Genomic DNA, 13,854 nt, shown 5'->3' with positions numbered 1-13,854 from the left:
TTATACTATCTGAGGAAGCAAAGATTTTCCATTGGAAATGTATTGTGGGGTGAAAAAACCTTTGTATGGATGGTTGTTTACCTTTATGAAAGGCATATGGTGTTGTAACTGGTAGCAGATAGGATCTCTCACAATCTTAAAAATAAGACATAGCATCATAGAGTTAAAAGAGACTGCATAGGCCATTTAGTCTAACCCCCTGCCATGCAGGAAAAGCACCCTCAAAGTACCCCTGACAGATGACCACCCAGCCTCTGTTTAAAAGCCTCCAAAGAAGGAGCTTCCACCAGACTCTGAGGCAGAGAATTTCCCTTCTGTACAGCTCTTACGGTCAAGAAGTTCTTCCTAATATTCAGATAGAATCTCCTCTCCAGTAATGTGAACCCATTGCTTTGGACTCCAGTCTCCAGGCAGCAGAGAAAGCTTCTATCGGATTATAATGTGCTATTTCTGAGTGTAGCTGGTGGGTCTGAACTGGCTGTTGTCAAGTAGTCTGAAAGCTGCATGGAACTGGACTATAAACTCTGGCTGTCCAGGAACTGCATGTTGTTAACCCCTGGTCTATATTAACTAGTAGCAACTCTACTTTTCAGAGTTGCATTTTATGCAATCTTACCTGGACGTACTAGGAATGGAACATTTCCACATTACAGCCCTTCTTCCAAACTGCTAGGGACAAACACTCACATAGCCTCATATTTACTATGACCACTGCTCCGGGATGTCAGAGGGATGTTTTCAGGCTCTACTTGAACGTGGCACCTTCAATCTTCTGTGTGCAAAACACATGATATACCACTGAGTACCCTGCCATTCCAATCTCCTGATGTTGCTATGTATATTCCTTAGAACTTCTGTGTAAATTTCAGTTTTCCCCAATCAAGTCTGAAGCATTGGAGGAAATGACATGTTAATCTTTCTTGGACTTGGACTTCTTTTCTTCCACTATTAAAGACCTTGAGAGGTCTGACCAAGTCTCCCAAAGAACACAGTTCTTTTCCTAAAGAATCCAAGTTAGAAGGTTCTCTCCTGTTATGACATAAGGAATAGATGTCATATAGAATATGCCACATTGTCCCATCTTCCACATAGTAATGCTATGAAACATCATCTGTGGTGACAGTGGGCCATGCCAAATCTTTTCCAGTCAAAGGTTAGATTTCATGTTTCTTGACAATATATGCTTCAAAAATATACTGTTAGAGTGTGTTTGTTTATGTATATAGAGATTTCTTGATGCTATTCCCTAGGTGGAAGAAGAACTGAGTAATTGTGCCTATTGTGTGACGTGAGCAACGATTGCCTGTGATATTTCTTATCTAAGAGATTTCTGCCTCCCCAACCCTTCACCACATATGATCTCAAGACAACTATATAATCCAAAGGTATTTGTTGGCCTCCGTCATTCATGGCAAGGTAGGGCAAACTACGAGACAGTGACCAAGCCCAAGTTACCCAGGGCTTTTCATGGCTGAGTTAGGATTTGAATTGGGCTCTCCCTAGCACTAGTAGTTCTTTCTAACCAATATACCACACTGTTTATTTGTTTGTGGTATAGTGGTATAGTTATGTATATAGTTTGTGGTATAGTTATATATAAGGCTGAAAAGCAGTAGATGGCAACATTTGGAATGTGACTGCTGAAAATTGAATTGAGCTGAGCTGTTTTTTTTTTTTTACAATATTCTGCAACACAGTTAATAATTTCTCCCTAAAAATGCGATATTCTGTAGTCAGACTACTAGCTTCTTTAGACCCGTCGCAAACTAGGCTCCTGTGGGAGCAAACCTTGCCAGCACGTCCCTGATGTCATGAGACTCCGCCTCTCACCCCGCCCCTTTCTCAGCCTCTTTCTCCGTGCCAGAGTGGTTTTTCCTTTGCTAGGGCAGCATTGCCAGCATACTCTCTCAGTTGAATTCTGCCAACAGAGAGTATGCTGGCAATGCTGCCCTAGCAAAGGAAAAGCCACTCTCGCATGGAGAAAGAGGCTGAGAAAGGGGCGGGACGAGAGGCGCAGCCTCATGACGTCAGGGACGTGCTGGCAAGGTTTGCTCCCGCAGGAGCCTAGTTTGCGGCGGCTCTTAGCTTATCATTACCTGAGCTGACTGGCATGAACTCCCAGGGCTTCAGGCATGTTTCCAGACCCTTTTGGAGATGCCAAGGATTGACCCTCTTGCCTGCTTCATGCAAACTAGATCCTCTATCATAAATCAATGGCTCCACAACTTCACTTGTGTGGTCACTATTTCTAATAGAGAATTGAATGCCATACAGTATACTTTTGTCCCTAAAGTAAGGCAGTGTAGTCTTTCAAGAAAAAAAAAAACAGACATCACCTGCCATCAGGAGAAAATCTTTTCTAAATATTGATTTTAAAAAGGAGGTGGTGGCTTTCTTTGGCAGCATTTTGTATGAAGAGGGAAAATGACAATGGCAATAGCTCTGAATAGTTTGAATAAAGGTAGGCCTGAACAAATGCAACAACACTCCAAAGTCCTAACTTGAGCAAGGAACCCAAACTTAATTGCTCATTAAGTTCTTTTGGGTTTTTTCGGGCTATATGGCCATGTTCTAGAGGCATTTCTCCTGACGTTTCGCCTGCATCTATGGCAAGCATCCTCAGAGGTGAGGTCTGCTGGAACTGAGAAAAAATGGGTTTATATATCTGTGGAATGACCAGGGTGAGACAAAGGGCTTTTGTAAGTTGGGCTAGGTGTGAATCTTTCAACTGACCACCTTGATTAGCATACAGTGGGCTGACTGTGCCTGGAGCAAACTCTTCTTGAAAGGTGATTAGATGTCCCTGCCTGTTTTTCTCTCTGCTGTTTTTGCTGTTGCAATTTTAGAGTTTTTTAATAGTGGTAGCCAGATTTTGTTCATGTTCATGGTTTCTTCCTTTCTGTTGAAATTGTCCACATGTTGCTCATTCTTCAGTACTGAGGAAATCAGCCTCTAGCTTGTCATAGAAAACTGCACTTACATAAAACTTAGACTGGCAGTGTATTAGTTCCAGCTGAAAGTTTTACTTTGTAATTGAGAAAGAGCTTCATTTGCACTTTTCTAATTAAATCAAAAGTAATTTATTTGTCACACTTGAAATGGCCTGAGACTGTTTTTGGACCTCTCATTGGCAAACTTGGGGACAATAAAAACAAGCACAGCCGCTGGAGCTGGGAAGTTTAAATGTCCCCTTAATTCATGTTTTAATGTTCATAGTGTTCTCAATTAAATGTGATAGTTCAATTTGCTTCTTGTTCTTCAAGCCTATTGCATGAACTTGTGTCTTGAGGCCAAATACTTATAATTTCTCTAAAGGTATCCTTCCAAGAACATCAGAAGTACATGGATGCAACATTTGGAATACTCAGTATTTCAAATAATCCATTAATAATATATTTGGAATACTCAGTATCCCATAATCCATTAATATACTACATTTTAAGAAAGAGGGGCTAATCCAGGAGTGGGCAAACTAAGGCCTGGGGGTGGGGCGTGGATGCGACCCCCTGGGTGCTTATCTCAGGCCTTCCTCATTTTCTGTGTCTTCTTGGCAGAAGGACACAGAGGCCTTCCACATCCTTATGCCAAAAAGATTGGGGTGGGGGGGGGGGGGCAGAAGGCATGTAGCAACTGAGAGTCCTCTGGAGTTCTCACCCATAGTGCGTCTTGACTTCCTCCTGACATATGGACAGTGCGAGCAGCTCCATTCTTATGATGAGAGGATGGCTCTAAGAAAGCATGTGGTGGCTGAGAGCCCTCCGGAGCACTCTCAACCAATGCCTGTCTCACCTTCCTCCTGGCATGCCAAGAGGACAACACGAAGATCAGAGGGAAGGGGGGGAAGGATCGGGGCAGTGACCTCATTTCCTGCCTTCCTCCTGGCATAAGGACAGGGAGAGCAGCCCCATCCTTATGCTGGGAGGACAACCTGAAGATAACCCACGTCCTGCCCTGCCCCCTCTTGACCCTGCCCTCTCCTCCTCCCAGTGTGTGCCTGGCCCCCTTTCTTCTAGGTCCAGTCCCCCTGGCCAGGCTCACAATGTGGCCCCATGACAAAAAAGTTTGCCCATGCCTGAGCTAATCCATTTATGTCTCGTATAATGAATCTGAAAGACATTGAAGCTAATGAGATTCAGTTGTCTTTCCCTTCCTGGTTTTCCTCCATATTTTGTTCTTTTTTAAGGTTAGTCCATCCAGGGCCATAGCTAGAAATTTTTTTGGGAGGGGTTGAAATTTTCAGGGGGGGGGGTTGAAAATTTTGCGGGGGGGGGGGTTGAAACCTGCCTCCTAGCTCACACTGAAGCAAAGAGCACAGCAGGGGGCAGAGCAGCCTTCAATAGCCTGCAGCTCCGCCCCTGTCAACCACCTCCACCAAGTCTGGCCTCCTTAATGAGAGCATTCAACACAAACACCCAACTTGGTTGCTTCACTACATCGGCTATTGCTGCAAGTAATGACACTGTGAATAAATTGTCAATATTTAAGGCCTTGCATGGTCTGGGGCCGATGTACCTTTCTGCTACATTCCACATCTCTCCCACATACAATTGATTGTTCTGTAAGAAAGTACTAGAATTGTCCTTTATAGAGTGACACAGACTTCACATGACTCTCTGAAAAATCGTAAAAACAGTGACACAGAGATCTTTCTCTTCAACCTTCTTCTCTTGCTTTAGATCTCCTTGCATCCTCTTTAACTCATGAGTGACCAGAAGGCTGACCTTAAGGGGGACAATAAAAGTGAATCAAAGAGTAGCCCAAAGAGCGATCAAAAGGATAGCCCAAAGCTTGAACAAAAGCTTGAACCTAAGCCTGAAAGAAAGAAAAGCCTCAGCTATGAACAAGTTAAAGCCAAGGCACCAAGGATTTTGGCTGAGATGGTGCAGATGCTTCTCACATGGCAAAAAATGGGCTTCCATGTGCCACGAGGTGTCAGGAATATCTTTGAGTTCACATGGGATGAACTCATGGTGTCACCGCCAAGGAAATCCTTCACTGGTCTGTATTGTCCAGTTGTCAAATTCCTTCCTTTTGAAGAGCCTGACTTTTCCTCCACTCCGACATCCAGAGCACAGAAGTCGACCCCTCCTGTCTCAATGTTAAAGCCCAACCTTGTGACCCCTTCATTTGAAAATCAACAGATACTCCTCAAGTTCCAAAAACGGTCAGTCTTTCTCTTGACTGAATTGTTGAAGATGAAGATGAGGATAATGATTGATGCAATTGCTGGTGAGATCAACTAATTGTGCTTACTTGTCTATATGGTGTATCTGGAAACTGAACTGGTTCAAACAAAAAGGTTTATCCTCCCTTGGGTGTGATGAAGGTACATATGATGGAAGGCACCTCACATCTGCAGGGAGCCTACAGGTATATGCAGTATCACTGCAGTCTAGAACCCTGAAAAAGGAGTGTTGCTAGTGATATGGACTGTTGCATTTCTTACAGAAGCACAGTCATATAAATGGGGGCATGTTCTAAATGTGTGTATAGCATGGGGAAAAATTGTCACCTGCTGCTATATATTCATGTTGTGTGGACAACAAGATCTGTTGTCTGACCAAGGCCGCCTTTCAAAAATCTGGATCATGCATTTTTTCACTCAAAAGCTATGCAGTGGTTTTTGATACGAGGCCTTTTAAAAATGGTAACAGGAAGCGATTCAATGTCACTTCAAATTGTTTTGGGAAGGACTCAAATGAAGATAATAATAATAATAATAATAATAATAATAATAATAATAATAATAATAATGCTTTGTTTCTATACTGCCCTATCTCCCAAGAAGGACTCAGGGCAGTGTACAACAAAACTTCAGCAAACATTCAATGCTTAAGGAACATAACATAATAAAGAATATCAAATAATAAACAATCAAATAAAGGCATTTGGGAGCACAGTCAAGGAGCCACTGCTAGTTGGGAATCTGATTGCTTCCTGGCTCTTGTATTATTGTCTACCTCAATACTAGAAAATCCTTTTGGTCCTGATCTTGAGTTAGGCCCTCATAACCCCTGATAAATGATTATGTTAATGGGCTGATAGGAGTCTCAAACACCTCAAAATTTTCTGCCCCTAAAAATTGCATTCATTTTGACATTTTATTTATGGTCACTATTTATCATTGAAGCATCAGCAGACCTGACAGCAAAAATAAGTCAGAAACAGCTTGAAAACGAACAACAAATCTTACACTTTCTTTTCAACCACCATATCTCTTTCCCAGGCCCCAGCAGTGAAGAGATTGCAAGGATACTCCTGGAAGCTGGTCGACAACTATGTCCTAAAACCACAGAAGAAGCAATTGAAATCATAGGCAAAGAACCAAGGAAGAAAGGTCAGCAAAGTAACAAAGCCATTATATGTCTATATGATATGAGAGTCCCCTCTATTATGCCAAATCTATTCTCTTCTGGTGCTGCATGTGCTTTCATTTCCATACTGCTTGCATAGATCCAGATGATCTATATAAGTAGTAGTGAGACGTGACGGTGCAATGGGTTCAATCTTTGTGCCATCTGAACTGCTGACCTGAAGGTCAGTGGTTCAAATCCACAAGATGGGGTGAGATCCCTTCTGTCATCTCCAGCTTCCCATGCAGGGACATGAAAGAAGCCTCCCACAGGATGGTAACATATCCGGGCATCCCCTGGGCAATGTCCTTGCAGAGAGTTTCTCAAGTCACTTCTGACATGAAAAAAAGTAGTAGCGAAAACATGGTGGAAAGGCTAAACATATGGTTATCTTGTCTACATATATACTGAAAGCATCCTTGAGTGACAGAAAAGATAGGACATTTCAAAAGGAAAGAGGAGAAAAATCTCTTATTTGAAAGATTGTGCTCATATACTCTTTGGGAAGGAGCACTGTAGTACTGCCAACACTTATTAGGCTTTGAGATTACAAGTAGCTTACTGACTTTGCCCACTTTGTTGTGCCTTTGTGTCATGGAGTAAGGAGTCTCCATACATGGAAAAGATCTATGTACATACAGCATGACCACTGTGGCTACTGTAGAAAATTAATATCTGTGGAACTAAACATTGATGGTGGCATATTTCATGATCTGGCTTTTGGGCAGAGTGAGATGTCTCTAGAGCATGCAATTCTTGACCATAAGTTGTGCTCTAACTTTCAACTTGTTATTCTTATTGTTATCCTACCTTTTCTCCCCCAACCATGGGATTTAAGACAGCATCTAAACTGTAGGATTAATGCTGTTTGAGAGTAATTCAATTCCCAGAGTTCCTTAACATTGGCTGTGCTGCTGGGGGCTGCAGTCTAAGATCGGGAGAGTTGTATAATTCTCACTCCTGTCTTCCTCCTACCCCCAAAAAACCTCACTATATGAACATAATTCAGTGGACACTTGGCTCCCTCTTCTGGCCATGGCCAGATTAGTTTGCTTCTCTCTAATATTCTTATTCACCTGCTACTGTCAGCCGGTGATTGTGGAACTTCTGAAGAGCAGATTCAATGTTTCAAAGTGTAATAAAACAGTATTTGATAATTTAATAATCAGCAGGCTAATTAAGTAAGCAAGTAAGTTTTAAATTCATGTTGAAAACGCAGCATCATTGATGGCATAATATTTCACAAGGGTTATTCTCGAGTCTGGATGCCATGAAAGGCCTTTTGCTTATATTGCCATCTGATTGGATTTGCAGGCAGCAGTAATAACAATTAACCTTCGCTTGATAAATCTAGCGCTCTAATAAATCTGTATTAGGGATGGGCAAAAACAGCTCTTTTGAGGTTGTTGGATTAAAGCTCCCATCAAACCTAGTCATCATATTCAAATAGGAATTCTGGGAGCTGCAGTTCAACAACATGCAGAGAACAGCATTTTGCCCATCTTAGTGTGAACCAGGAAATAAATTGTTCAGATGGATGGTAATGAATAACAATAATTTAAACTGCTTTTAGAAAAGTGATGCTTTGTTGACAGCCACCTTTTAAAAATTTCTCTCCTTTGCTGAAGGTCTTCAATCCATTGGAGATATTCTCATCCTGAATTATCGGGTGTTTTCTTATAAATTCTCCTCCAATTCTGCTTCCACTGATTATCAAACCGTGCCTGTATTATTGAATATGACAGATTTTAATAGAATTTTGAACAATGGGGGGAGGGGGGAGATAACATTTCTAGATCCTGAGAAACAACTACATATTTGATATGACTGTCTGAAAGAGGGTGCTGTCTTTATAAATGTGTTATTTCCAGCGTAATGTGTTGCTGATTTTCTTTTTAATTGTTTTAAATGACTGTTTTAATGGGATTGGTTGTTTAATGGAATTTAAATTTTTGTGCCACAGACCGTTTTGCTATTTTTGTTTTAACTCATATCATAGGCTGTCTCAGGTCCTACAGTGAGTGAAAGAGGGGGGATTAATTAATGAATGGGAAGTTTTGAAATAAATGAAGTAATAGATTAGACATACTATCTGAAAAGCCTTCATCCCCACTGTAGCTGCTCAGTGCAGAATTTATCTAACTGCACCACTGAAATAGCCCATACACACTAATGTGGGGCAATAAAGACTGGCGGTTTTATCAAGTCCTGTAGATTCATTTGTGTTGTGTCTTTTGAAATCTAAACAACCAATACTATCAACACTACACAAAAATTGGGCGCTTGCACATAGTTTGGAATTGAAATACTAATCAATATGTTTTTTATTGAAGCAACAAAGCATGAACAAAGTATTATAATCTCAATTTCCAGAGGAGGAAAAAATAGTGTAGAACTTGTCCAGGTTGAGAACTGAAGCTCTGTAACACAAACATCTACTAAAGCTGTCCCTGAACAAGTGGCATCACACCTCATTTTTTTCTCTCTTCTCTAACAAACCTTTCTGGCAATTGACTTGATATTATGCATAGTTCTCTTCGTCTTTTCTTTTAATGAGTTCAAAAGAAATAACGTTTGCTTTCTGCTTTACTGAACAGGACGTGGTATGGCTCCAGCATTACCTGTGGTCCAGATCTCTTCCACCACCCAGCTTGTACAGCAAATGTCAGTTTCCTGTCTTTGTTTTTCGTTATCACTAAAAGACAGCAAGCAGCCAAAAGTTTCAGGTAAATGTGAATTCCTAGAAATTATAGAATGAAAAAACCAAAAGTTTTGATGGGACCTATTAGACCTTATAACCAAAGGACAACATTTCAAGGTTTAAAAAGGTTATGATACTCCTAATGGAAGTTCAATGCCTCCTTTTGGATTCATCACTTATGGATGGGAAGTAGAGCTGCCACACTTTTTCCCCAGATGGCTTCACAGGTCTTAAACTGAGACTAGATATCCAAACAAGCCTATAGACACCACTGGATGTGTGTAACATGGAGGGCAGAAGCACAGTTCTTATGCCAAAGGGTCCCTTGATGTGGGTGGAAGTGATGCTCATTCAATGCTTCCAACCCACTAACTTATAAAACAACATATTCTGGAATATGCATTCTTTCTCTTTTTGCCAACAAAAATAGTACGGACCATGGCCATATGGAAAGATCCAAGATAATTCTGTCTGAGAGGAGGTCTAAAAAGTATGATGTCAGTTGCCTATTGCTGTCCTTAATGCAGCCATGACATAGGGATTGCGTATGGTCCCTCTGAGGTAATGTTGTATCATATTTTGTACAGGAAGAGAGCTGGCACTGGGCAGAGTGGTGCCATGGGGATGATCTGTCATCCACATGGTGTGTGGGGTGAATGTGAACAGGCTTAGATATAGCTATTATTGGTGCACAATGCTTTGATCAGTAGATTATACCTAGGGTTGCCAGGTCAGGAGCATCATAGGCCTTGAAATGTCAGAATCAAAGCATGAGAGCAAAGGGTGCCCCTATATTGATGCCATTAAGTGTGATGCATCTAGCAAGATATAATAGGAATAAATAGAAATCAAGTTTAGGAACTGTAAAAAGAAACCTTTTGTTTAACTCTGGGTTTCTGAACTCTGGGTAGAATGTGGATGGAAAACATTCAGCAGCACCTTTGCAAGCCCTGCTGTTAAGAACACCTGAGAATTATAATCCAATCTGAATAGCCACACTCTTGTTATATCCCAAATAGATTACTGAAATGCGCTTTATGTGGGGTTGCTTTGGAAGACTGTTTGGAAACATCAAGTGGTCCAATGGGCAGTAGCCAGAGTTCTCACCAGAGTGACATACAGGGAAGCATACAACTCCTCTGTTATGTCAACTCTACTGGTTGCCCATCTATTACCAGGCACAATTCAAAGTGCTAGTTTTAGTCTATAAAGCCCTAAGCTTACCTGTCTGAACACATCTCCCTCTATGAACCACCTCGGAGGTTAAGATTGTCTGGGGAGGCCCTGCTATCAGTCCCACCTCCTTTGCAGGTGCGGTTGGTGAGGACGAGAGACAGGGCCTTCTCAGTGGTGGCCCTTCGGCTATGGAACTCCACAGTGAAATCAGGTCAGACCCCACCCTCCTGACCTTCAGAAAGAAAGTAAAAAATATGGGTCTGAGACCAAGCCTTTGGCTAGTAGTACAATGCAATAAGTTAAGTTGGAATATGTGCAATAATGACTGGAATGGCTTTTGACTATGATTTTGGATTGCATGGTTTCAATAACGGTTTGAATGTTTATATTGCTTTTTAATTTATAATGTAATTTATATGTTTATTTTATTATATGTTTGTTGATATGGCATCAAATTGCTGCCAATTGTAAGGCTGCCCTGAGTCCCCTTCGGGGTGAGAAGGGCGGGATATAAGTATAGTAAATAAATAAATAAATAAATAAGCCCTACTAAATAACATTTTCCAGGTTCTGCTTGGAATAGTAAATAGTGCATAACATCTTCTCCAAAAGCATTAAAAATGTGTCAAAAACATGCATATGTATATCATTTTAAGGCAATGTTCTCACTCTGATATTCTTCCTCCTTATTTGATTTTTCCATTTCAAAGAATTTTACGTGCTTCTTCTCAAGGTTCGGGGCAGGGTACAATACACTTAAACTATATAGATAAAAACAAGACCATCAAAACATGTATATTATAAGACAGATATGAGATCAATATATGTTAAAATCATTTATACCATTATATAAGTTTAAATTCATAGGTTAAAATTGACCGTGGATTTCTTTGTAAGCACAATGAGATTGGAATAATAGAGAAGAAGTAGCAAGTGGGTGTTGTTTTTTTCAATTCATTTATGGATCTGATTTACAGGATGCTCTTGAGGGAACTGCCTTTCTTAACCTTCACTTCAAAATACATTTTTCCAGGTCTGCTTAAAGAGAAAAGTGGTAGCGCTGTTCATGAGAAAGAAAGTTTACTGGATAAATTTGATCCCTGCCCTTTAGCTAGGGAGAAGCTCCGAGAAATTTGTAAACATATGTAAGTATTTTCAAAGACTCCGGACTGAGGTTATCTTACTCTTATTGACAGTAGCACAAGTTGCTCTAATACAGTGGTTCTCAACCTGTGGGTCTCCAGGTGTTTTGGTTTACAACTCCCAGAAATCCCAGCCAGTTTACCAGCTGTTAGGATTTCTTGGAGTTGAAGGCCAAAACATCTGGGGACCCACAGATTGAGAACCACTTTATAGCATTCATTCATGTGGGGATATCTTAGAATGAGTTTGAGTCCTAGTCCATCCAATCTTATTTATTTATTTATTTATAATCAATCAACCTATCAACCAATCAATCACCTTGCATTTTACTCTCTTGATTGGCATGAATTTGGATATTTTGCCTGCCCTGGCATCATTTTCTTTCTGACTTATGGCAACCCTAAGGCAAACCTATGACAGGGATTTCTTGGCAAGATTTGTTCAGATAGAGTTTGTCTTTTACTTTTATACAAAATGTCCCAGAATTTTCACCATATTATGACAGACAAGCATCTCTTTATCCACTATCAGCACACCGTTCATATGTTTATACATCTCTATCATTTTCCTGCTTCTTGGCAGGGAGTTCGACTGGATGGCCCACGAAGTCTCTTCCAACTTGATGATTCTATGATCACTGCTGCCCTTACTCACCTATTCCCTAAGCTAATCATCCCCAAATGTTATAGCCTTGTCTCGTTTAAGAACATTGTGAAAAAAATCCCGGAATAGATATCAATTTATGCGATGCACTGCCATTCCAATTCTCTTTACTTATATGTTTATTGGTTGCTTCTCTCCCTTCTAGAGAAGAGGAGAACGCTGCGGCCATAGCAAAGGGTCATACAAGGGCCCTCATACTGAGGAATTATATCACTGTCCACAAGTCACCATCCCATGCTATGAAAAGAGCTTCGGGTTCCCAAGTAGCTGCAGAGATCAGACGTTCAAGGGCGAAGAAGATGTACTTTCTCCTTCCAGATGGAACAGCCACGATGTAGTATCCTTAGTTTTGCTGATAAACAAAGGGATGGATTATTTAGTCATTTGTTGAAGCATGGATGCCTTGCCCTTCAACCAGAAGAAGTTTACAAATCATTAATGTGATAGTTCAGTCCAGCATTGCAGAGAGTGAAACACTGAAAATAATTCCCACCTAGAACTTTTCCTACATGCTGGCCTGAAGCTTTACATTACTGCAATATTAGAAACTAGCTGTACCCGCCACGCGTTGCTTTGGCCAACTTTCCCTCTCTCTTTTTCTCCTTTTCTTTCTTTATTTCTTTCTTTCTTTCTCTCCTTCCTTCCTTCCCTCCCTCTTTTCTTCCTTCCTTACTTTCCCTTCTACTTTCCCTTTTCCTTTCTCTCCTTCCTTCCTTCTCTACTTCCTTCCTTCCTTCCTTCCTTCCTTCCTTCCTTCCTTCCTTCCTTCCTTCCTTCCTTCGCTCATTGGTTATTTATTTATTTATTATATTTTTACCCCACCCTTCTCACCCCCAAGGGGGTACTCAGGGCAGCCTCACAAAAGCATCATAGGATGCCAACATCATGAAAACAAATCAACAATCAGCAATATATGAAAATATTAAAAACAGTAATTAAACAATTGATTAAAAACATCCTTCCTACTCTCTTTCCTTCTTCCTTCCCTCTCTCTTTCTCTCCTTCTTTTCTTCCCTCTCTCTTTCCTTTCTTCCTTCTTTTTCTTTTTTCTTTCCTTCCCTCCTTCTCTACCTCTTTCCCGCATACCCCCCCCTTTATTTTCCTCCTATTCTCTCCTTCCTTCCTTCTTTACCTCTTTCTTTCCTTCCTTGCTTTTCTGCATTTTTCCTTCATTCCCTCTTTCCTTTCCTCCTTCCTTATTTCCTTCTTTCCCTCCCTCCTTCTCTCCTTCCTTCTTTCCTTCCTTCCTTCCCCCTTTCCCTCCTTCATTCCTTCCCTCTAGACATAGGCTGGAAAAGAGTTGGCTTCAAAGGCAGCACTTGAGAGAGGTGCATCTCTGCTCTCTGCAAAGCAAGGACTACATGGTTAGTAAGCCAGGCATCTGCATCTGTATTGTCACTTAGCTTTTTTGGTCCTTTCTGCTGCTTTTTTTTTTGGGGGGGGGGAGGGGTTATGGGTGATAGTCACTCATTGGCCTGATCGGTGTATTGTGTCCAAATTTGGTGTCAATTCATCCAGTGGTTTCTGAGTTATGTTAATCCCACAAACTAACATTACATTTTTATTTCTATAGATGTAGAGAATGATGAAAAATTTCACCCCATAGAGATGTTCAATGTGTTGTCAAAGGCTTTCATGGCCAGAATCATTGGGTTGCTGTGAGTTTTCCGAGCTGTATGGCCATGTTCCAGAAGCATTCTCTCCTGACGTTGCACCCACATCTATGCATATGCCAGGCATTCTCAAAGGATGCCTGCCATAGATGTGAATGAAATGTCAGGAGAGAATGCTTCTGGAACATGGTCATACAGCCCGGAA

At 41.0% G+C, this 13,854-nt stretch overlaps 1 protein-coding gene across 1 annotated transcript in view; it reads left to right on the top strand.

The window, feature by feature from the left end:
* Nucleotides 1-4,700: 4,700 nt before the first annotated feature.
* Nucleotides 4,701-13,854, top strand: part of C2H3orf20 (chromosome 2 C3orf20 homolog) — a 63,219-nt gene continuing 54,065 nt past the window's right edge. The window contains exons 1-5 of the mRNA XM_067465540.1: nucleotides 4,701-5,229; nucleotides 6,227-6,337; nucleotides 8,951-9,079; nucleotides 11,264-11,375; nucleotides 12,182-12,373. Coding sequence (XP_067321641.1) covers nucleotides 4,701-5,229; nucleotides 6,227-6,337; nucleotides 8,951-9,079; nucleotides 11,264-11,375; nucleotides 12,182-12,373 — 1,073 coding nt within the window. The remainder of the gene's footprint in view (nucleotides 5,230-6,226; nucleotides 6,338-8,950; nucleotides 9,080-11,263; nucleotides 11,376-12,181; nucleotides 12,374-13,854) is intronic.

Source organism: Anolis sagrei, chromosome 2 (assembly GCF_037176765.1).
Source record: "Anolis sagrei isolate rAnoSag1 chromosome 2, rAnoSag1.mat, whole genome shotgun sequence".
Taxonomy (NCBI): Eukaryota; Metazoa; Chordata; class Lepidosauria; order Squamata; family Dactyloidae; genus Anolis; species Anolis sagrei.
Note: the sequence above shows the minus strand (reverse complement) of the source record. Positions and strands in the feature narration are given on the sequence as shown.